At 41.8% G+C, this 24,137-nt stretch overlaps 1 protein-coding gene across 1 annotated transcript in view; it reads right to left on the bottom strand.

The window, feature by feature from the left end:
• Nucleotides 1-12,054: 12,054 nt before the first annotated feature.
• Nucleotides 12,055-24,137, bottom strand: part of CRYL1 (crystallin lambda 1) — a 229,746-nt gene continuing 217,663 nt past the window's right edge. The window contains exons 7-8 of the mRNA XM_010593935.3: nucleotides 13,419-13,525; nucleotides 12,055-12,646 (exon numbers count right to left, since the gene is read on the bottom strand). Of these exons, the coding sequence (XP_010592237.1) occupies nucleotides 12,533-12,646; nucleotides 13,419-13,525 (221 nt within the window). The 3' untranslated portion in view covers nucleotides 12,055-12,532. The remainder of the gene's footprint in view (nucleotides 12,647-13,418; nucleotides 13,526-24,137) is intronic.

The following is a 24,137-nucleotide window of genomic DNA, read 5'->3' as shown; positions in this document are numbered from 1 at the left end:
TACCTTATCTACATCTTTCACTCCTCTCCTTCTTTGCTGTTCCCGGACATTCCACTTATGCACCCACCTTGGGCCTTGGCTTTTTGATCCTTCTCCCTGGAACACTGTCCCCAAGATCTCTACATGTTTTGATCCCTCCCTTCGTCTGAGTCTCTGCTCAAATGTCATCTTCCCATGAAGCCCTTCTTGATTATTCCTTCAAAATTGCACCCCCTCCACAGTTCGTGCACTCCCTATCCTCCCACACACTTTATTTTTATCCACATAACTGATCGTTTCCAATATATGTTTTGCCCATGTATTTGTTTGGAAACCCTAGTGTTGTAGTGGTTAAGTGCTATGCCTGCTAACCAAAAGGTCCTCAGTTTGAATCCACCAGGTGCTCCTTGGAAGCTCTATTGGGCAGTTCTATTCAGTCCTGTAGGGTCGTTATGAGGCAGAATCTACTTGATGACAATGAGTTTTAAGTATGTATTTGTTTATGTTTTCCCCCCCCACTATTTTTATACCTACAGTATAATCTCCACCAGGGCAGCATTTGCCTACTTTGCTTATTGTTATATCCTCAACACTTGAAACAGTGCCTGGCACACAGTACATGCCAACAAATGTTTGTTAGATGAATCAATTGAAAATTAATAAAACTGGCATTCTGGTTTTCACATCAGTCTCATGAGTTTGATTAGCATGGGGAAAGTTCCCTTACCATTCCTCAGCTGTACGTGCACTAACAAAATAGTTTCTTGCCCGCCAAGCCAGGTAAGAATAGACTGAATTGTATAGCCCCCACCAACTAACCCATCTTTGACATTTTTCTCTGCCTTCCACTGAAACAATGTATACTCTTCGTTTTCCCGGCAGCTGGTGCCTCTTCCAAGAGCACTAATCCACTGAGCCAAAGCTGTGCAATAGGGATCATTTTGGATCCTTGTGCACGCACATTCATGCTGGTGCCTTTGGAGAAGAATATGCTTGAAATCAGAGACCGACACAAGAGGAAATGTGAGAGCACTATACAAGTACAGATGGAGAGCTATAGTTTTGTAGTCCTGAGAAAGTGACTCAGAGGTCATTCTGGATGATAATCTGATTGGACTGGTCCTTCTATTAATTTCCCATAGTAACTTTACAGTGGTGAGACTGGGCAAACACATGTGATGAGGGTTAGCATCATTTGTTATGTCATGTGCATATCACATATCCCTGATATGATGTGATGAGATGGACGCTTCGCATGGGGAACTCTCTCCAGAAATTTATAACCCCAGCCTATTGGAGATGCCCTACAGGATAGCTTGACAGTACTTCTCCAGACCACCAATATCATGAAAACCAAACAAAGACTGAGAGCCTATCATAGACCATGAGGAGACAGGACAATGATATGCAATGTGGTGTCCTGGATTGGATCCTGGAACAGAAAGAGGAAATCAACTAAAGCATTTTTAACTTAAACTCTGTAAGAATTTTGTATCAATGACGTTGGAGCATTATAACTGTCAGTTACATTTTTCTAATGCACATCAAAATAAATATATTAAGCTGAAACAAAAATGTTTATTCCTAGACCTCATAAAAATCACCTTATGTGCCACTAAAAGCCTGGATACCCCACTTTGGGAACAATGTGATTCCTGAAGGCCTGTCAAGGCTTGTAGCACTTAGTACAGGGCATGCTAATTATGTGGATGGGGATGGAAAGGAATTCCAAACCGAGTATAATAACAGCACCATACCAGTTATATCTGAGGTTTTCATCTTTCAGCAGAGTTTTAAAAAATGAGTCTGTATCCTCAGGCATCTGGGCCCCAGCACTTACATTTTTTAGTGCAGAAACACATAAAATTATACAGCCACTAAGTTTATGATAGTTAGCCAGGTTGCAAAACAACAAACAAAACTCATTGCTGTAGAGTTGATTCTGACTCATAGTGTCCCTATAGGACAGAGTAGAACTCCCTATAGGGTTTCCAAGGAGTGGTTGGTGGATTTGAACTGCCAACCTTTTGATTAGCAGCCAAGCTCTTAATTGCCAGGCTAGAGGATGACAAACCGAAAGGCAGAAAGGCCTCCCCAGAGGTGGGGCCGACATGGTGGAGTAGTCAGATACTTCCAGTGATCCCTCTTACAACAAAGACTCAAAAAAACAAGTGAATTGATTATATATATGACAAGCTAGGAGCCCTGGACATCAACGAGAAAGTTAAGAAATCAGACTGAGGGGTAAGGGGAGGGAGGGATGGTTCAGAAGCTGTGAGGAGTTGCCAGGCCTGACTCAGCAGGAACCTGTGCCTTCAGGCACTATCTGCTAGCGTGACTGCAGCAGGGCTGGTGGTAGCATTTTACTCAGTTTATGCAGTTTACTCAGGGAGACAGAGCGAGCCACACAGAGTCTACTCGCACCTCTGGAATCAGCTTAGAACGGCACTCTTGGCAAAAGATAAGTGCTTGCGTCTAATTTAACCATGCGGATCAAATAGCACCCCTTGCAAAAGAACTCTCTCCCATTTATCTGGCCCCCCTTCCCTGTGCCCTAGCCCCCAAGCTGATCTCAGTGGCTGTCAGTTTCCCTGGCCTTGAGATAGGTCCTGCTGCCTGCCTTGAGGCATTCTCCTGGCCTTGGAGAGGGAACAAATTAGCAAATGGGGGAAAAAAATAATCTGCTGGCCCCCCTAAGCTGGGAACTCAGGGCAGAAGTGGCTCCTGTCCAGGCACAAATGGTCAATGGGCTTTGAATGCCTTTCACCCCTGCATGGACTTGTGTGGTCCCATTTCAGAAGCTTAGGCCCTTGTTGGCAGCCTGCAATGGTGTATGTGCTTGAGACCTGACTTCAACTGTTTCAGCTGTGTGGTGGAGAGGCAGATTTTGACATTTGACACAGCTCTGCCTATTAAGAAGGGGCCTCACCTACCCATGTCAGGAGCCTGAGGACTGGTGGCTCCGACAGGGGTCCAAGGATAAATGTTGCCTCCCTGCCCTGATAGTCAAAAGCATTGGGTGTCCATGGTCCAGCTGCAGAACCCACAGACCTGTGCACTCTAGGGAACAGGGACATGCTTTCCTCACAGACCCTCAGGGGATGGTTTTCTGCTCTCTCCCTTGCTCAGAGATTGACCCCCTGCTCCAACCAGATACCTGTGTCTACACCAATCACCCCTGCTCCTCTAAGACTGTTGGACAGAGTCTACACCACAAACTTGGTGACTGACTACCTGGACACCTGAGCTGAATCTATACAAGAAAAGTGAATGGGCTCCTAGGCTCATATACCAGAAAACAGCTCTAGCCATCTGATGACAGGACGTTAGAGCTTCAAAGGTGCAAATAATCCAGCTAGCTCACTTGAGTGGCCTATTTGAACATATCAAAACAAAACAATGCTAGAAGCTAGGACACAGTAAGCAAACATAAAATAAATTAATAAAATAACTTATAGATGTCTCAGAGACAACAATCAATATCAAATCACATACAGAAACAGACCATGATGGCTTCATCAAGCTCCCAAAATGAAGAATCAAGTAATCTTCTGATTGAAGATAAATCCCTAGAATTAACAGAGGTAGAGTATAAAAGTTAAATATATAGAACTCTTGAAGAAATCAGGAAAAAGATCAGGAAAAACATAGAACAAGCCAAGGAACACACAGATAAGGCAGTTGAGAAATTAAAAAGGTTACTCAAGACCATAATAACAAATTTAATAGGCTGCAGGAATCCATAAACACAGCAATCAGAAATCTGGAATATTCACATTAAAGTTTCAGGAGCAGAATGGAGGAACTGGAAGTCGAAATTAGTGAGAGGGAAGATAAAACACTTGGCACCTATAGTCAAAGGAAAATCAGGTAAAACAATTAAAAAAATGAAGAAACACTAAGAAACATGTGGAAATCTATCAAGAGAAATAACCCAGGAGTGATTGGAGTATCAGAACAGGAAACGATAACAAAAAATACAGAGAGAGTTGCTGAAGGTTCGTTGGCAGAAAACTTCCCTGATATCGTGAAAGATGAGAAGATATCTACCCAAGATCCTCATCGAACCACATATAAGGTAGATCCCAAAAGAAAGTCACCAAGACATATTATAATCAAACGTGCCAAAAGCAAAGATAAAGAGAGAATTTTAAGAGCAGCTAGGGATAAACAAAAAGTCACCTACGAAGGTGAGTCAATAAGAATAAGCTCAGACTACTCAACAGAAACCCTGCAGGCAAGAAAACAATGGGATGAAATATATAAAGCACTGAAAGAAAAAAAAAATTGCCACCCAAGAATCATATATCCAGCATAATTGTCTCTCAGATATGAAGGCGAAATTAGGACAATTCCAGATAAACAGAATTTTAGGGAATTTGCAAAAACCAAACCAAAACTACAGGAAATACTAATAGGAGTTCTCTGGTTAGAAAATGGATAACATCAGATAACAACCCAAGACTAGAACACAGGACAGAGCAACCAGACATCAATGCAGACAGGGAAATCACAAAAATAAATCAAGATTAAAAAACGTTCAAAACAGGGAAACAGTGATGTTATGTAAAAGATGATGACATTATATCAATAAAGAGGGACTAAAAAATGTAGTCATAGATCTTACATATGGAGAGGAAGTTAAGGCGATATAAAGAGATAAGTTTTGTTTAAACTTAGAAAAATGGGGGTAAATATTAAGGAAACCACAATGGAGACTAACAATCCTACACATCAAAATAAAAAACAAGAAAAACATAAAGACTCACCAAAAACAAAATCAACAACAATGAAAAAGATGAAAAGATAATATATAAAGAAAAACTACTTGTCACCAAAAATGAAGTGGAAAAAAAGAAATTGTCAACAAAGCACACAAAAAAAATCAAAATGACAGCACTAAACCCATATCTATCCATAATTAGAGTAAATGTAAATGAACTAAACACACCAATAAACAGAGAGTGGCAGAATGGATAAAAAAACACACACGATCTGTCTATATGCTGCCTACAAGAGACACACCTTAGACTTAAAGACATAAACTAAAACTCAAAGGTTGGAAAAAAAATACATCAAGCAAGCAACAATCAAAAAAGAGCAGGAGTGGCAATATTAATTTCTGACAAAAGAGACTTTAAAGTAAAACCTACCACAAAGAATTAGGAAGGACACTATATACCGATTAAAGGGTCAATATACCAGTAAGGATATAACCATAACAAATATTACACACCCAATGACAGGGTTCCAAAATACATAAAATAAACACTAACAAAATTGAAAAGAGAGATAGATAGCTCCACAATAACAGGACACTTCAACACACCACTTTCAGTGAAGGACAGAACGTCCAGAAAGAAGCTCAATAAAGACATGGAAGATCTAAATGCCACAATCAACCAACTTGACCTCATAGGCATATACAGATCATTCCACCCAACAGCAGCCAAGTATACATTCTTTTCCAATGCACATGGAACATTCTCCAGAAGAGACCACATATTAGACCACAAAGCAAGCCTTGACAGAACCCAAAACATTGAAATATTACAAAGCATCTTCTCTGACCATAAGGCCTTAAAAGTAGAAATCAATAACAGACAAGCAGGGAAAAGAAATCAAACACTTGGAAACTGAACAATGCCTTGCTCAAAAATGGGTGGGTTATAGAAGAAATTAAGGGTGGAACAAAGGAATTTATAGAATCCAATGAGAATGAAAACACTTCCTTTCAGAACTTTTGGGACAAAATTAAAACAGTGCTCAGAGGTCAATTTATAGCAATAAATACACACATCCAAAAAAAAAAAAAAAAAGCCAGCATCAAAGAATTACCCCTACAATTTGAACAAATAGAAAGAGAACAAGAAAAGGTGCCCTCAATCACCAGGAGAAGGTAAACAATAAAATTTAGAGCAGAACTAAATGAAATAGAGAACAGACAAACAATTGAAAGAGTTAACAAGACTAAAATCTTGTTCTTTGAAAAGATTAACAAAATCGATAAACCACTGGCCAAAGTGACCAAAGAAGAACAGGAGACGAAGCAAATAAACCAAATAACAAATGAGATGGGCAATATCACAACAGGTCCAAATGAAATTAAAAGAATCATATCAGATTACTATGAAAAATTGTACTCTAACAAATTTGAAAACCTAGAAGAAATAGAGAAATTTCTAGAAACACAATACCTACCTGAACTAATGCAAACAGAGGTAGAACAACTAAATAAACCTGTAAGAAGAGATTGAAAAGGTAATTAAAAAAACTCCCAAGAAAAAAAAGCCCTGCTACTGACAGCTTCACTGGAGAATTCTACCCAACGTTCAGGGAAGAGTTAACACCAGTACTACTAAAGGTATTTCAGAGCATAGAAAAGGACTGAATACTCCCAAACACATTCTACGAAGCCAGCATATCCCTGATACCAAAAGCAGGTAAACACACAACAAAAAAGAAAATTACACACCTATATTCCTCATGAACTTAGACGTAAAAATCCTCAACAAAATTCTAACCAATAGAATCCAACAACATATCAAAAAAAAAAAATTCATCACGAGTAAGTGGATTAATACCAGGTATGGAGGGACGGTTCAACATTAGAAAAACAATCAATGTTATAAGGACCACGTGACCTTATCACTTGATGCAGAAAAGGCATTTGACAAAGCCCAACACACATTCATGACAAAAACTCTCAGGAAAATAGGAATAGAAGGAAAATTCCTCAACATAAGAAAGGGTATTTATACAAAGCCAACAGTCAACATCATCCTAAATGGAAAGAGTCTGAAAACACTCCCCTTGAGAACAGGAACCAGACAAAGATGCCCTTTATCACCACTCAGTCAATATTTTGCTGGCGGTCCTAGACAGAGCAATTAGATTAGAAAAAGAAATAAAGGGCATCCAAATTGGTAACGAAGAAGTAAAAGTATCTCTAGTTGCAGATGATATGATCTTATACACAGAAAACCTTAAAGAATCCTCAAGAAAAGTACTGAGAGTAATAGAAGAAGTCAGCAAATTATCAGGATAAAAGATAAACTTATGAAAATCAGTTGGATTCCTCTACACCTACAGAGAGAACGTCGAAGAGGAAATCACCAAATCAATACCATTTATAATAGTCCCCAAGAAGATAAAATACTTAGGAATAAATCTAACCAGAGATATAAAAGACCTATACAAAGAAAACCACAAGACACTACTGCAAGAAACCAAAAGAGATCTACATAAGTGGAAAAACATACCTTGGTCATGGATAGGGAGACTCAACATTGTGAAAATGTCTCTTCTACCTAAAGCGACCTATCAGGACACTGCAATCCCAATCCAAATTCCAATGAAATTTTTTAATGAGATGGAGGAAAAAATCACTTACTTCTTATGGAAGGGAAAGACGCCCCAGATAAGTAAAGCATTATTGAAGAGAATAACAAAGTGGGAGGCCTCACGCTACCTGATTTTAGAACCTATTATACTGCCACAGTAGTCAAAACATCCTAGTACTGGTACAACAGCAGATCCATAGAACAATGGAATAGAATTTGGAATCCGAACATAAATCCATACACATATGAACAGCTTATATTTGACAATGGCCCAAAGTCTGTTAAATGAGGAAAAGACTATCTCTTTAACAAATGGTGTTGGCATAACAGGATATCCATTGGCAAAAAAAATGAAACAAGACCCATACCTTCCACGATGCACAAAAACTAACTCAAAATGGATCAAAACCTAAATATAAAATCAAAAACAATAAAGATCGTGGAAGAAAAAATAGGGACAATGCTAGGAGCCCTAATACATTGGATAAAGAGTATATAAAACATTACTGACAATGCACAAACACCAGAAGAGAACATAGATAATTGGGAGCTTCTGAAAATCAAACACTTATGCTCATGCAAGAGACAACCTACAGACTGGGAAATAACTTTTGGCTATGACAAATCCGATCAGCGTCTCATCTCTAAAATCTACATGATACTGCAAAAACTCAACAACAACAACAACAACAAATAACCCAGCTAGAAAATGGGCAAAGGATATGAACGGGCACTTCACCAAAGAAGACATTCAGGCTGCTCACGTGCAAATCAAAACTACAATGAGATACCAGCTCACTCCAAGAAGGCTGGCATTAATCCAATAAACACAAAATAATAATGTTAGAGAAACTGTGAAGAGACTGGAACAGTGCTGGTGGAAATGTAAAATAATGGTACAAGTACTTTGGAAATCAAATTGGTGCTTCCTTAAAAAGCCAGAAATAGAACTACCGTACGACCCAGAAATTCTACTCCTTGGAAGATATCCTAGAGAAATAAGAGCCTTCACACAAACAGGTACATGGACACCCATGTTCATGGCAGCACTGTTTACAATGGCAAAAAGGTGAAAGCAACCAAGGTGCCCATCAATGGATGAATGGATAAATACATTATGGTATATTCACTAAATGGAATACAAGTAATGGTTAAGAACAATGATGAATTCGTGAAACATCTTACAATAAGGAGGAATCTGGAAAGCATTATGCTGAGTGAAATTAGTTGCAAAAGGACAAATATTGTATGAGACTGCTATTATAAGAACTCAAGATATAGTTTAAACACAGAATATTCTTTGATGGTTACCAGGGTGGGGAGGAAGGGAGAGGGGTATTCACATTAGACAGTAGACAAGAACTAGTTTAGGTGAAGGGATAGACAACACACAATATAGGAGAGGTCAGCGCAACAGGACTAAATCAAAAGCAAAGAAGTTTCCTGAATACAACCAAATGCTTTGAAGGCCAGAGTAGCAGGGACAGGGGTCTGGGGACCATGGTTTCAGGGCACATCTAGGTCAATTGGCATAACAAAATGTATTATGAAAATGTTCTGCATCCCACTTTGGTGAGTGGCATCTGGGTCTTAAATGCCAGCAAGAGGCCATCTAAGATGCATCAGTTGGTCTCAACCCACCTGGAGCAAAAAAGAATGAAGAATACCAAAGACACAAGGTAATTATGAGCCCAAGAGACAGAAAGGGCCACATAAACCAGAGACTACTTTAGCCTGAGACTGAAAGAGCTAAATGGTGCCTGGCTACAACCGATGATTGCCCTGACAGGGAACACAATAGAGACTCCCTGATGGAGAAGGAGAATAGTGGGATGCAGGCTTCAAATTCTCGTAAAAAGAGCAGACTTAATGGTCTGGCTGAGACTGGAGGGACCCTGGAGGTCATGGTTCCCAGACCTTCTGTTAGCCCAATACTGGAACCATTCCTGAAGCCAACTCTTCAGACAGGGGTTGGACTAGATTATAAGATAGAGAATGATACTAGTGAGGAGTGAGCTTCTTGGCTCAAGTAGACACATGAGACTATGAGGGCAGCTCCTGTCTGGAGGTGAAATGAGAAGGCAGAGGAGGACAGGAGCTGGTTGAAAGGTCATGGGGAATACAAGGTGGAGAGGAGGAGCACACTGTCTCATTATGGCGAGAGTGGCTATGAGTACATAGCAAGGTGTATCTAAGTTTTTGTATGAGAGGCTGATTTGATTTGTAAACTTTCACTTAAAGCACAATAAATTAAAAAAAAAAAAAGAAAAAGGCTTCTCCACAAAAGCTGTGTCTTCGGAGATTTACAACATAACTCTATAGGACCCAGCTGTCTGGGCGTTGTGTGTGGTTGGGCTCCCAGGCACACACTCACTCTGCCTTTAGCTCCCTATAAGACCAATGCCTGGCTCCATCCAGTTGTTTCAATAACTGTCTTCCTGAAGCAGGCTAAAACTACACAATGTGCTCTCTGCCTTTCTCCAGATTAAAAAGTCTAGTTTTCTCAGCACTTTGATGTGAATCAGAGCCTGTCAATTTTGGGGCTCTTCTTCATTATATATGTGACTGTTACAAGCAGAAGCTACACAGCTTAGAATGCCTTTCACCCACACTAAACTCTTCACGGCAACAGTGGGGGAGTGTAACTTATCCACGCACAGGAATGAGCTCCAGTCTTCTCAGCCCTCCACCACTGTGGGGGCACTGCTCTCCCTTCCTAGCAGCCCTGCCTCTGCAGAGTGGGGCCACCAGCCACGTTCAGCTGCTCTTTCCCAAACTCCATGGGCTCAATTACTCCCTAAGGTTCATGGGCACATGGAGCTTATCTGCACTGCAAGCCCCCCAGGTAAGTCCTCCTGATATCAGTGACCCTCACCTGGGACCTAGGACCTGGGACAATGTGTATAGGCTCTTTTGAGAAGGAATCAGGCCAGTGCTGAGAATAGTGCAGTGATTCTGAACAGAAAGGTCAGAGAGTATGTGTTGAAGGGAAGTTGTAAGGAAAGTGAGGGCTCTACTGCTTCTCAGTAAAAATAACAGTCAGCATGTCCTGAAGACGGAGAAATGCAGTCTTCAGTGTGCAAGGAATCTTTGAAATTTGCTCAGATGATGAGGAGGATCCTTGTCAGGTTTGAAAACCTCCTTTATGTCCTGCTTATTGATGTTGTTTGCTGCCATCAAGTTGGCCCCAACTCACGGTGACCCTATGCGTGACAGGGTCACACCATCGTGACTCATAGGATTTTCATTGACTGATTTTCAGAAGTAGACCATCGAGCCTATCTTGCTACCTTACCTTTTTTAGTATCTGGGACATTCAAATGGTCTGCCCTCCTCCTAATTTCCTTATCTTGTGAAATGACATCAGTATCTGCGTAGTTTCCTGAGCTGAAAACTTGGGAGGAGCCCAGTATCACCTTTCTCATGGGGAGCCACCAATGCCTATCTATTTCCCCGCCAGGGTGTTTTCTGAACTCTCTGCCTTAACAGCTCTCACCTGGACCACACAACTGTCCTTACAGTCCCTGCCTCTAGTCCAATGCCTGTTGTTAGAATTAAGGTTCAGTTACCCCGATCTGGTTGTGCATCCCCCACCCCTTATAGACATTGTTTTCAGGTGAGGGCAACCGACTGGCATGGCACCCAAGGCTTTTTGCAACCTAGTGCTATCATCTCCTGACCTTGGCTCCTGCCCTGCCCCCTCATGGGGCTTGCTTTCTGGCCATGGTGAACTACTCATCCTTTCCAGAACACTTTACCACCTTTCCACACTCTGCTGTCTCTGCCAGGAATGTCTGCCTAACTCCTGCTTGTTACTCTAGATGTTGCTCCAAAGTTACTTCCTTTGAAGATCTCCAGGGAACACCTGGCAGTCAGTCAGTCAGTCATGGTCTCTTTTGTCCATGATTCCTCTAGAACACTGTAGGGTCACTATGAGTTGGAATCAACTCGATGGCAGTGAGTTAGTGGGGTTTGTTGTCTTACAGAAAACTTCTCAAAGGCAGGGCCATGTGCTTGTGCCTGGTGCACAACAGCCACTCACTACATATTGTAAGAATACATGGATGTGACAAATGTACACACACACACACACACACACACACACACACGAGCCAAAATTCAGCTTCAAGGAGAGACCATTTCCACATGGCTCCTAATCAGGGATGCTGGTTCCAACTCCAGAACAGCCTTGGCCTGAGGAAAGGCCAACACTGGATGCTGGTTGCCCGAAAGGGAAAGACTGAAGTGTCACTTTGGCTCAGAGGAGCTGCAGAGCCTGCAGGTGCATCCCATGATCAAGATACCTATGATGTGCATAGCTTTACAAAGAGGGGGAGTTCTGTTGGCATTTCCCAGATGACTTTTGGAACTAGTGCTCAGAAAAGACTTCATGTAAAATAAGTTAATGGAATGCTGAGTTAAACAAAGTTAAGCAGTCATCTTTCCTGCAGAACGATGGAGCCTTTAATTTGCTAATACACATGTGAGTCTCCAAGGGCTGGACAGGAAATGGTGATGGTGTTTCCCAAACATATCTGACCAGAGAGCAACTAGGGCACTATGGAATCCACTTTGGGAAACACTGGCCCAAACTGGTGGGCTTTTACTGAGTGATGGATGAAGGAGCTAGAGTAAAGGATTTGTGTATTACTCAATAATCATGGTTGCTCTAAGTATGTAGATCAAGGTCAAATGCTGTCATTGTCAGAACAATCAGGAAAAAAGGGACATCTTTATGGAATCAAAAACTTTTATTCAGAACAAGCATTAGCAAAATGAAGATAGTTGCTTCATAAATGCAGGGTCACAGAGTACTCAGGAAGGACTGTAAAATAATGATAAGAATACTTTGCTATATAGATTAAAATAAAATGAAGCTACAATAATTAGATATAAAATGTTGTCCTAGGGGTGAAAATCTTCAGAGTGTCTGCTTTCTCCCTTGTGGGCTGGCAGAATATCAGCAGTCCCAGAGCCCCAGTGCTACTGTGAATGCACATCTCACATCTAGTCCAGGTCCATGATCCAATGTAACTGGACAACCATCAGCCTTTATCATATAAGCCAGCTAAACAAAAGAAATTAAGAGCAGAATCTTCACGCTAAGCACAGCCATGGCTTCTCATTGCTTTAGAGAGATTTGATTAAGAGCTTATAATTCCTCAGCTAGGACTTTCACTGGAAGGAGTGATAAGAGCATTCCAGGAACTTCACTTGGATGGCATCTCATGTTTCAGTTTGGAGAGTCTCAAGAGGCATTCATCCCGCCACTTCCTTCTGGCAGCCAAGTGCTCAGGGTCATCAGGAACCTTCTCACACATGGCCTGGGAGATGAAAAGACAAAAATGGGCTCAGTACCAGACTTAATGCTCTGAGACCAGAGGAACCCCGGAGGTCACAGTCCCCAGACCCTCTGTTAGCCTAAGACTGGAACCATTCTCAAATCTCAGGCAGGGATTGGACTGGACTTTGGGATAGAAAATGATGCTTGTGAGGAGTGACCTTCCTGGCTCAAGCAGACACATGAGACTATATGGGCAGCTCCTGTCTGGAGGCGAGATGAGAAGGCAGAGGGGGTCAGGAGCTGGTTGCATGGAAATGGGGAATACAGGGTGGAGAGGATGAGTGTGCTGTCTCATTAGGGGGAGGGCAGCTAGGAGTACATAGCAAGGTGGGTATAAGTTTTTGTATGAGAGACTAACATGATTTATAAACTTTCACTTAAAGCACAATTAAAAAAAAAGGAAAATAAAAAAAGAGGGGCTCAGTAATCAGTGCAAGGAGAAGTGCAATTGTTCCTGTTTACTCACACTATATTCTGCTTTCAAAGACAAAAGAAGAGTAATAAACCCTCAATTAACTTAAGCTTTCCAAATCATGAGAGACCTAAGCTTCCTCAGAGACAAGTCAAAATGAGCTACTACTTCTTTAGCCACGTGGTCTCCTGGCTCTTGGTAACCATAACGGAACCCTGTATAGACAAAGTTAGGCACAAAGACCTATCAAAATCAAGTGAGAAGGTTCCAGGTGACACAGGCGAGAGGATGGCAAGCACTCCTATTACACCCCCAGAGTCTGGGCCATGAGTCTGTGTACCTGATTAATTTTTTGAACTGTTGTGCCAGAAAACTCTGGGATGGGTCCAAAAGTCTTCAGGACATGTCTGATGTTTTCACTGTATCTGTCACAGTAGCTCAACATGCCTGTAATCACATAAAAACAAAAGTCCTCAATGTCAGCAGGATAAGGTCAGATGAACTACATTCTTTTCTTCTGGCAGATAAAAAATAGGCAGATGTGGGACGTATACTATTGCCCTGGGGAATGAGGATTTCATCATGAGCCACAGTAAAGCTTTCTCTTAGCTATCCAAACCCTGAGAGTTAGGGAGGCTTGGGCCTAGTGCCCCACCTCTGTCAGCACATGTTACAGAGATCTCCAGTCAGGCCTCCAGTCATTTGTTGAATGTCACATGAAGCCACATGTTCACCAAATGTACCTCCTTCAATGATGTATCAATAGCACTACTTGTGTAAGTGTCATGAATGCATTTTCTAAGCACCAAAGATATCAAAGCTCAATGAAATCTATTATGCATTTACTCTTATCCTGTGAATGCTATTGTTGGGTGCTGTCCAGTTGATTTTAACTCACAGTGACCCCATGTGACAGAGCAGAACTGTCCCACAGGGTTTTCTTGGCTATAATCTTTATGGAAGCAAATCACCAGGTCTTTCTCTTGTGGAGCCCCTAGGTGGATTCAAACAGCCAATCTTTTAGTTAGAAGCTGAGCACTTAACCATTTGCACCACCAGGGCTCATGTGAATGCTAGGTTCCACTTTATTGCATGTCTATAGCATAGCAAGGGGGCAATGGTTGTTCAGTGGCAAAATTTTTGTCTTCCATGCAGGAGGTCTGGTTTGATTCCTGGCCAATACACCTCATGTACAGCCACCACCCATCTATCAGTGGAGGCTTGTGTGTTGCAATGATACTGAACAGGTTTCAGCAGAGCTTCCAGACTAGGACAGACTAGGAAGAAGGGTCTGGTGGTCTACTTCTAAAAATTAGCCAATGCAAACCCTATGGCTCACAATCATCTGATCTCATTGTGCATGAGGTCGCCATAAGTCAGAGTGATTCCACGGTAGCTAAAAACAACAAACAGCACGCCTGGCAGGCACTTTAACATATGGCTATTTGGTCTGACAGGTAGGCTAGGAGAGTTCACACCTGCCTAAACTGTGTCTGCCCTCTGCACACTGCTCTCTACAGCTTCTGCCATTTCTTAGTGTGCTGGGGCACCAATCCATTTCTGGCATGCTAATGATGGGGGTCCTAGGATTTTGGTGGGAGCATGTGAAGATTTTGGTGGGAGGATGAGTCGGAATAGACTCGACGGCACTGAGTGGTTTTTTGTTTATGTGAAGAAAAGGCTTATCCTGATCGTGGAAGGGAAGAAGAGAGAACAGTGACTTCAAAGCTGTTGTGAAGGCTCTCTGTGGCTGAGGCTAACTAAGGCTTTCTTTTAGAATCAGATCCGTACAGAGGACTCCCAAGGCAGGCTGCACCCTCCCTACTCTTCTGCCTTCAGGGCTTGCCCAGCATGCTCCACTCCCAGCAGCATCCCCCAAATTCCATCCATGCGCCCCGGGGGTGTGCAGGCCAGCATGAGGGCACATGCTTGGACACAAGTCAAATAAAAGCCAGCCCGTCTGAGAACCACAGAAACGAGAAGTCTGTGTGCTGTGCTCTGCTGAACACAAGATGAGCCTCCTGCTGTTCTGCCTCTGGCCGATTTCCAACATACTTCAAACTTAGATTCAGCAATTTGTTCCTCTATTAAAACCATAACGAGGGAACAAATGAAACTGCAGAGTCTGAGGAAACCTCAAAGCTTGGTTCTCACCTACCCCCAAAACAGTATATGTGCAACGTAAGATATCAGTGCTAGATTTTCTTCTACTAAAAAAAAAAAAAAAAGGAAAAGAAAAGAAAGGCAAATAAACAGCTGCTTCTCGGTTTAGTTTTGATTGGCCTACACCGAATGTGAAAAGCCTGAATTCACTGGGTTTCCTTTTTTTTTTTTCAGTGGGCTAAAATGATAACTATTTTGCTTTTAGGAGATAAATTGTTTTGAAGTGTAAAAAATTCAAACATACCGACTCTTCTGACATTGTCGTTAGTTGCAGTGGAGTAGATCCCCACTAGCAGCAACCTCACGTGTGCAGAGTAGAACTGCTCCATAGGTTTACCATGGCTGATTTTTCAGAAGCAGATTGCCAGGCCTGTCTTCCAAGGTGCCTCTGGGTGGGTTCAAACCGCCAACCTTTTGGCTAGTAGTCAAGCACTTAACTGTTTGTGCCATCCAGGTACTGCCTTCGGACGTTAGCACTGGCAACTAAGTGGTGGCTACTGTCTTTTTAAAATAAGGACTTTCATTTAATTTAACAAAAGTGTAACTTGAATTCTGGATTCAGAATTCTAGAAGGTTCCCTAAATGTTCCAGCACTGACTAAACCAAAACCAAACTCATTGCTCTTGAGTTGATTCCAACTCATAGCGACCCTATAGGACAGAAGCAGAACTGCCCCATAGGGTTTCCAAGGAGTGGATTTGAACTGCCAACCTTTTCGTTTGCAGCTGTAGCTCTTAATCAGTGTACCACCAGGGCTCCCCCAACTATCTTAACGGCTTAGAGTTTCTGGAGGAAAAAAAGAAGCCCTAATTTCTTTCAGAAATTAAGTATTTACTTTACTTTATCCATTTGTTTATAAACTCATACTAACGATGATAAAAGGAAGACACAATTAAATTTTATTCCTTCTAGGAGTGGGTGGGTAGAGGTATAAGAAGGAGCCCCGGTGGCACACAGTAAAGCACTCAGCTGCTAACTGAAAGGCTGGCAGTTCAAACCCAAACAACAGCTCTGCAGGAGAAAGACTGGCGATCTATCCTGTAAAGATTACAGCCTAGGACACCCTATGGGGCAGTTCTACTCTGTCGCATGGGGTCACTGTGTGTCTGAATCAACTCGATGGCACCTAACAACAACTAAAACAGAGATACAAGAATCAAAATAGTAGGAAGTGTCCAAAGATACTAAATGAGAAGTACATGAGCTGCATATCCCCGGGTGGTACAAACAGTTAAGTGGTGGACTATGAGCCAAAAAGTTGGCAGTTTGAACCTACTCAAAGGTGCCTCGGAAAACAGGCTTGACGATCTGCTTTTAAAAGATCAGCCATTGAAAACGCTATGGAGCAGTTCTACTCTGCATACATACTGTTACCGTGGGTCAGAATGCACTCGACGACAACTAGCAATAGCAACAACAAGAGGGAAGACAATAGCTCCCCCATCCCTCCTCTCCTAAGCAAGTGGAAGTCAGCCATGGGATTCAATTCATGTAAGCATTTCATCTCTGTATTACTTCACATTTCTGAACAAGTATTAATCTTTCACTGTCCCTGTAAAGTCGTTAAATTTTCCCAGGGGCTTTCTAAGGCATTTTCCCCTTTCATAAACTTTGTGACATTTTAAAAGGGAATTAATTTCTTCAAAATTGAATAAAATATGGTGAAATTCTATGTCCAATACAAATTACAATTTCCTCCCAATTTGTTCAGGAAACTAATTAAAATGTCCATCTTATTGATATAACAATACTTCCTGTAATATACACTCAAGGCTTTGTGACTAAATAGCCCCATTGTTTGTGGCTTCTCTACACCATGAAAAAAAAAAAAAAAAAAAAACACCATGAAAGAAGAGTGGAAATTACTTGATTTCACCTCATCAGAGATAAAAACAAACAAACTTCACCTTTTATCCCCCTAATCTATTCTTCCTATACTTTTATCAAACTTAGCCTTCCTCTATATTTTTTCTCCTATGCTTCCAAGCCCTCTGTTCTTCCAAAAACCTTTACCAAGCTTAGCTTTTTAGAAGACTTTGAACCTATTTTCTTAAGAGATGCTTATAAGGAAAAAGAACTGAGATTCGATTTAGCTTATCTTGCTGCTTCCTAATGTAGAATCTTTTACTTGGAAGCCCCTGAAGGTGACAAGGTGCACTGTCTTGAACCTGTAGTGTACCCCGATGGTGGAGAGGTGGTAGACCAGCCTTCCCATTCACACTTACGGAACAGACCTGCCGCAGGTGGCTACGTCCTGACAGATCCATTACAAATGGAATCAGTGGCTGTGGGAACTCTGGGTGAGGGGTCACAAAAACTCTTGGTATTCAGTGTCTTAGGGACCTCTGATAGTTACCCACACCACACAGCTGTGAACCCACACCTACATGAATTCACCTGGTTTTAAGAGACAGAGTTTCACAGATACATTAAGGGAGATCAAAAGGGCCCCAAAGCACAGAGTGACACTATCCAACTCCTCTTCCAAATATCCCATTCCTCCTTGAGCGATGACTTGTCTGAGGTCAGTGAGGCAGGTGAGGCAGAAAACCTGAGGTTTTGACCTCACACAAATGATCAGCTGATGTTCCCACCCACAAGGAACAGGTCCAGTAAATGAACCAAACCATCAAGAAGGCATCTTGATGGAAAAAAAAAAAAAAAAAAAAGTACACATGAGAGGTAAGTCTGTGAGGTAAAATGGTCACCTTTCACTTCACATGGAGGTGATTTCAAGCACTGCCAAGTCCTGAGATGGTTATTTCACAGATGGAGAAAACTTGGCAGGAGCCCAGATGGCTACCAGGCCTAAGAAGATTGAGCCCCCCTAACACTAAGGAGTTGTCTTTGCTGCCCTGCTAGTCTAAGGGCCTAACGGAGACACACAAACCAAAGAAGTAAGCTCTAGGTACCTGACACTGTAGTTTCTCTATTGCACAGTGAAAGTATCCTAATCTGTGTCTATTCTGTATTTTTCTCTCGTGCATTTATGACTCTTTTTTTTGTGTGTGTGGGGGGAACCTGGAAGAGTAGTGGATTAAGCAAATAAAACTATGAATATAACATTTATTAAGCACTTAGCGTGTGCCAGCCATCCCGTTAAGTGCTTCCATCTGGCTTCATCTCACACTATCCCTGTAGTCATTGTGTTATCCCCATCATACATACAGCAAGCTGAAGTACAGTGAACTTTAGCAATTTGCCCAAGGGTTACAGGGTTACAGCTAGTAAGTGGGAAGGCCAGTGTACGGCCCAGGCAGACTTGCCCCGCCAGCCCATAACCATACCATTAGGGCACCTGTCCTGCATGTATGTCTCTTCTAAAAAGTAGTCAGAAGGTGAAGTAAAAGCAAGCTGGATTCCTGTTTTTCAGGTAATATTAGATTAAAAACAAATCCTAAAATATTTTTACTGGTTCCAGATAAACTGTAGCTTTTAAGACTAAAAACTACCTTTAACCTGAGATGCTAGCTTTATGAAAACAATATCAGACAAAAAGAAGAGTTCTGCTAACTCCAATCTTGATATACTCTAGGCAACATTGGAAGAATAATGAGCATTTTCATTGATTCCCAGCCAGATCTTATAACTGTTTGACTCTGGTGTTTGGAATGCTCTGAAGTTGAAAACTACATCCGTCCACCATTATCATATTAAGCCTATTAGGTTTTCTTATCATATCTGCTTTGTTTAAAAAATTGTTATGGGCCTCCTTCCTGTCTGCCACACTATTCGATTCTTGAGTTTCTGGTTTCATTGCTTTTGTTTCTATTTGTTTGAAAGTCATTGCTGTTCTCAGTTCTCTCCCTACTGATTTCTTGTGATACCTGAATTATCTTATTTTTCTCAACAAAACAAAAAGAAAGAAAGAGAAAAAGAAAAAACATGGTGGTTATCAGGGACTGTCTATGTATATTTCAAATGCTTAAATATGCTTACCACTTTTGAGCTGATTGAAAAAACATTTGGAATTATCCAAGACTTTGTTTCAATGCTGCTTCAAAACTCTTGTTTCACTTCTACGTGGGCACCTTACTTTATAATATTCTTCTATGGTCAATGGTTGTTCCGCCACAAAACTAACATACTAGTTTTATATTGCATTGGGAAAATCTGATGCAAAAGACCTTTTTGAAGTGTTAAAAAGCAAAGATGTCCCCTTGAAGACTAAGGTGCACCTGACCCAAGCCATGGTGTTTTCAATTGCCTCATATGCATGCGAAAGCTGGACAATGAATAAGGAAGACAGAAGAAGAGCTGATGCCTTTCAATTGTGGTGCTGGTGAAGAATATTGGATATACCATGGACTGCCAAAAGAATGAACAAATCTGCCTTGGAAGAAGTACAACTAGAATGCTCCTTAGACGCAAGAATGGCAAGACTACTTCTCACATATTTTGGACAGGTTATCGGGAGGGATCAGTCCCTGGTGAAAGACTTCATGCTTGGTAAAGTACAAGGTCAGTGAAAAATAGGAAGACCCTCAAGGAGATAGACTGACACAGTGACTGCAACAATAGGCTCAAGTATAACAAGGATTGTGAGGACAACGCAGGATCAGGCAGTGTTTTGTTCTGTTGTACAAAGGGTACTAAGAGTTGGAACTGACTCGATGGCACCTAACAACAACAAAGAACTAGGAAAGATTCCCCTTTTTCTTCAGCTCCTCTTAGCAAACGCTTGACTTAAGCAAAATTCAAGTCAAGAAATAATATATGTACCTGCTACATGCGAGAATATGTCTAGTAAAACTGCCTTGAATTATTCATTGGAAATTATACTTAGTTTATTACTACGGCTAAAAATTAACTGAACTATTACCAAAAAGTTGTGGAATTATAGAATCAAAGTCAAGGAGACTTCAAGAGGCCATCCACTTCAGCTTCCTATGGCAATGCTGCCATCTTCACTAAACACCCCTGACCACTGACCAACCACTTGTTCAACTCACACACTTACAGCATGGTCCTCTCCTGGACATCAGCTCCAGTTATGATAAAGTTCTTCCTGCATTGCACTGACCCCAAACCTTTTTGCTTGCCATTTCCAGTCATTCATTTTAGTTCCACCCCCACAAGAGACATGGACACAGAGATAGACACAAACACGTACACACATACACACCCTACTTTGGTGATCTTACTTTGGATAAGCTCTAGCTTATCAATTGTTCTTAGGTGCCATAGAATCAATTTTGACTCATGACAACCCCACATGACACAGCAGAATTTCCCCATAGGGTTTTCTTGGTTGTAACTTCTCAGGAACAGATCACCAAGTCTTTCTCCCATGGAGCTGCCAACCTCTCGGTTAGCAGCTGAGTGTTTAGCCATTTGTGCTACCACAAACCAAAAAAAAAAAAAAACCAAACCCAATGCTGTCGAGTTGCTTCCGACTCATAGCGACCCTATAGGATAGAGTAGAACTGCCCCATTGAGTTTCCAAGGAGCGCCTGGCGGATTTGAACTGCCGACCCTTTGGTTAGCAGCCATAGCACTTAACCACTACGCTACCAGGGTTTCAAGGGAATGTTGTATTCAGTTCCAGAGTCCATATTTATGAGGACCTGTGCTATCACCCACCCAAACCCACAGCTCCTCTTAAATGTGGACTCTGGAACTGAATACAACATTCCCTTTCTCTTGTCTACATATGTTTAAAACTTAATAGTATTATTAATAAAGTTATATTTATTGTAGAAATTTATGACACCACAGAAAAGCAAAAAGAAAATAAAGTTTACTTATAATTTGAACACCAAGAGATAATATTTTGTTGTACATCCTCCCAAGCTTTTTAATACAGCTTTTTGTTTTGTTTTAATTTGGAATAGGTTTATTGCTTGCTTTTTTTTTCAAATGATGTTTTCTTTTGGATTACTTAAAATTTGGCTGACAGTGTTTCACTCTTAGGAGCTTCTTGTCCTTCAGTTATCTTTCTTTTAGAATTACCAGATCAGACTTCCAGCCAACATGGCACCACAGACAGAAGCACCACACCATCCCTCCAAAGCAAAGACCCGAAAAACTAAGTAAAACAGAGACAAACATCATTCCTGGAACCTGAAGTGTCAAATGAAGAGATAAAGAACTCAGCCAAGCACCGAATGGAATAAGAAACTGACAGAGGACAGACAGCAAGGAGAGAGAGGTGCTGAAGGCCCCATCACCTAACTCGGCACGGATCCGCCATCTTTGACTACTGTTGGGGATTGGCAGGGAGCGTGGGAAAGCAGCTTCCAGGAACTCCCAGGAGGAGACAGAGCACCTGGCAACCAGTGATACACGCTTTCGCATCCCCCATTCTCTCCTTGCTGCTCTACCTCTGAGCCTCCTGGCTGGCTACGGTGGCTTGGCCAGCTGGGAAGTGCAGCGTCCCTGCAGCTTGGATTCACCTCACCCACGTTGGAGATCCGCAGACAGGGAGTATGAGAAAGCAGCTTCATGAAATTCCCAGCAGGAGAGAGAGCACATAGTAGGGAGTGACATAGCTTTCCAAGGCCCCCCTTCCTCCTCCCCCACCCCACCTCCTCTGCTTCCCGCCAGCCACAGTTTCTTGGTTGGGAGGCAACTGCTTTGGCCACAGGCTGCCTGGATTTTCTCTACCCACACTGGCCAGGCCCCTGAGCTAGTGTTGGTTCTTTCTGTCTCTTCTGGTTTCTTTTGTGCCTCCTACCACCTCCCCATCCTTTCTCTGGAACACTTGGCTCCGTGTGCCATCTTTACTTCTTCTGGAAAGGCTTTGAGGCCACGCTCAACCTGGGAATCGCTCCCACAGCCTGCGGCACCACGCTGGTGGGACCCCTGGGGCCTTTTTTTTCCCTAGTTTTGCTTTGTCCTGTTTTGTTTTGCTTTGTTTGCTTGTTTTCTTTTTCTTTTCATAGCTTGGGGGCCTCTTCTATCCGGGCTGCACTGCGTGGCTTAGGAGTCGCTCCGCGAATCTGCGCAGCCACGTAGATGGGATCACTGGGGGCATTTCTTTCCCCCCCCTTTCTTTTTTTTCAGTTCTCCTCTCTCTACACTTATCTTCTTTTCCTATCTCCTGAATATCTGGTGCTGTGTGACATCCATATCCCCTCTAGCCAGGCTATACTGTGCAGCCTGGGAGCCACTTGCCCAGTCTTTGCAGCCCACTGGTGGGACTCTGGGACTCCGGGGGGGGGTTTCTCTTTTCCAAATTTTTATCTAGTTATTTTTTCTTTCTTTTTCCCATTTTGCTTTTCTCCATTTCTCGGTTTGTCATCTGTCCACCCCAATGGCAAGCTCCCTTAGCACTCTGTTTTTTCTTTGCTTGTTTGTTTTTGGCTCCTGCTTCTTTCTCCCCTTTCCCATAATCCTATTAGCTCCACACATCACAACCTCCCCCCATTTTCCTGCCTACCTGTACCATGTACTGAGAATCACAATCCCGATCAGCACAAGCACGGCCTACTGGAACCTGCCCTGCACTGATTCCTGGCCTGCCCTGTTGACCCTAGTACATGCCACACATGACTTGTCTCAGCCCCTCCCCTTCTGCTGGATCTGCCCTGCTGCACCACAGCTGAATGACTGGCCCTGCCCGTCGGACAAGGAGGTGAAAAGTACCATGAGAACAGACAAGCAAACAACAAAGAATGCACAGCCTGCTGCTCAGACATAACCAAATAAAACAAAAAAGGAGGATGAAACAAGTCTACAATCAAGAAATGAAGAAAATAACTACTGAATCTCCCAAAGACAGCAGACAATATAAAAACCTATTTAAAAAAAAAAAAGGACAGGATGGTTCCAGTAGGCATCCAAAATAAAATACTAGATGACTTTCCAGTAGAAGAAAAGACACTAGAACTACCTGATAGGGAATTCAAATCTCTAATATTCAGAGAAATCCAAGAATTGAAGCAAAAAGCAGATAAAAATGAGGAAAAAATAGACAAATTTATGGAGAAGGCTGACAAATTCATGGAAAATACAGACCAGAAAAAGGAACAATTCAGGAAAATAATACAGGAACAAAACACCAAAATAAATTCACAACTAGAAATCATTCAAAAGCAACAATTAGAAATCCAAAAGATAAACAACAAGATTTCAGAAATGGACAGTGTCATAGAAGGGCTGAGGAGCAGGTTAAAAACGATGGAAGACAGAATCAGCAAAATAGAAAACAAACACTTCGATACAACTCTGTTTGAGGAAAAATCAGAAAAAGAACAAAGAAAAATGAAGAAACCCTGAGAATTATGTGGGACACAACCAAAAGCAAAAATCTGCGAGTGATCAGAGTTCCAGAAAAGGGAGAGAAAATGGAAAACACATTGAAGAATTGCTGACAGAAAACTTCCCTAATATCATGAGTGATGAAAAGCTGGCCATCTGAGAAGCTCAATGAACTCCATATAGGATAGACCCCAAAAGAAAAACACCAAGACACATCATAATCACACTTGCTAAAACCAAGGACAAAGAAAAAATCCTGTGAGCAGCTTGAGAAAAACAAAAAGTCACATACAGAGGAGAAACAACAATACTAAGCTCTGATTATTCAGCAGAGACTATGCAGGCAAGAAGGTAAAGGGATGACATATATAAAACCTTGAAAGAAAAGAATTGCCAACCAAGAATAGTATATCCTGCAAAACTTTCATTCAAATATGAGGGTGAAATTTAGGGCATTTCCAGATAAACAGAAATTAAAGGAATACGTTAAAACCAAACCGAACTTACAAGAATTATTAAAGGGAGTCCTTCGGTCTGAGAACAAACGTCAGACCACAGCCTGAATCTAGGATGCAAGATTGTACCAGCCATACACCAGCCTAGAAAGTGAACTCTCAAGGTCTATCCAAAACCAAAACAATTCCAACAAGGAACCAGAGAGGTTAATCTGTAAATGACAACAATGTCAGAACAA

Source organism: Loxodonta africana, chromosome 23 (assembly GCF_030014295.1).
Source record: "Loxodonta africana isolate mLoxAfr1 chromosome 23, mLoxAfr1.hap2, whole genome shotgun sequence".
Taxonomy (NCBI): Eukaryota; Metazoa; Chordata; class Mammalia; order Proboscidea; family Elephantidae; genus Loxodonta; species Loxodonta africana.
This window is presented reverse-complemented; position numbering and strand designations above follow the sequence as displayed.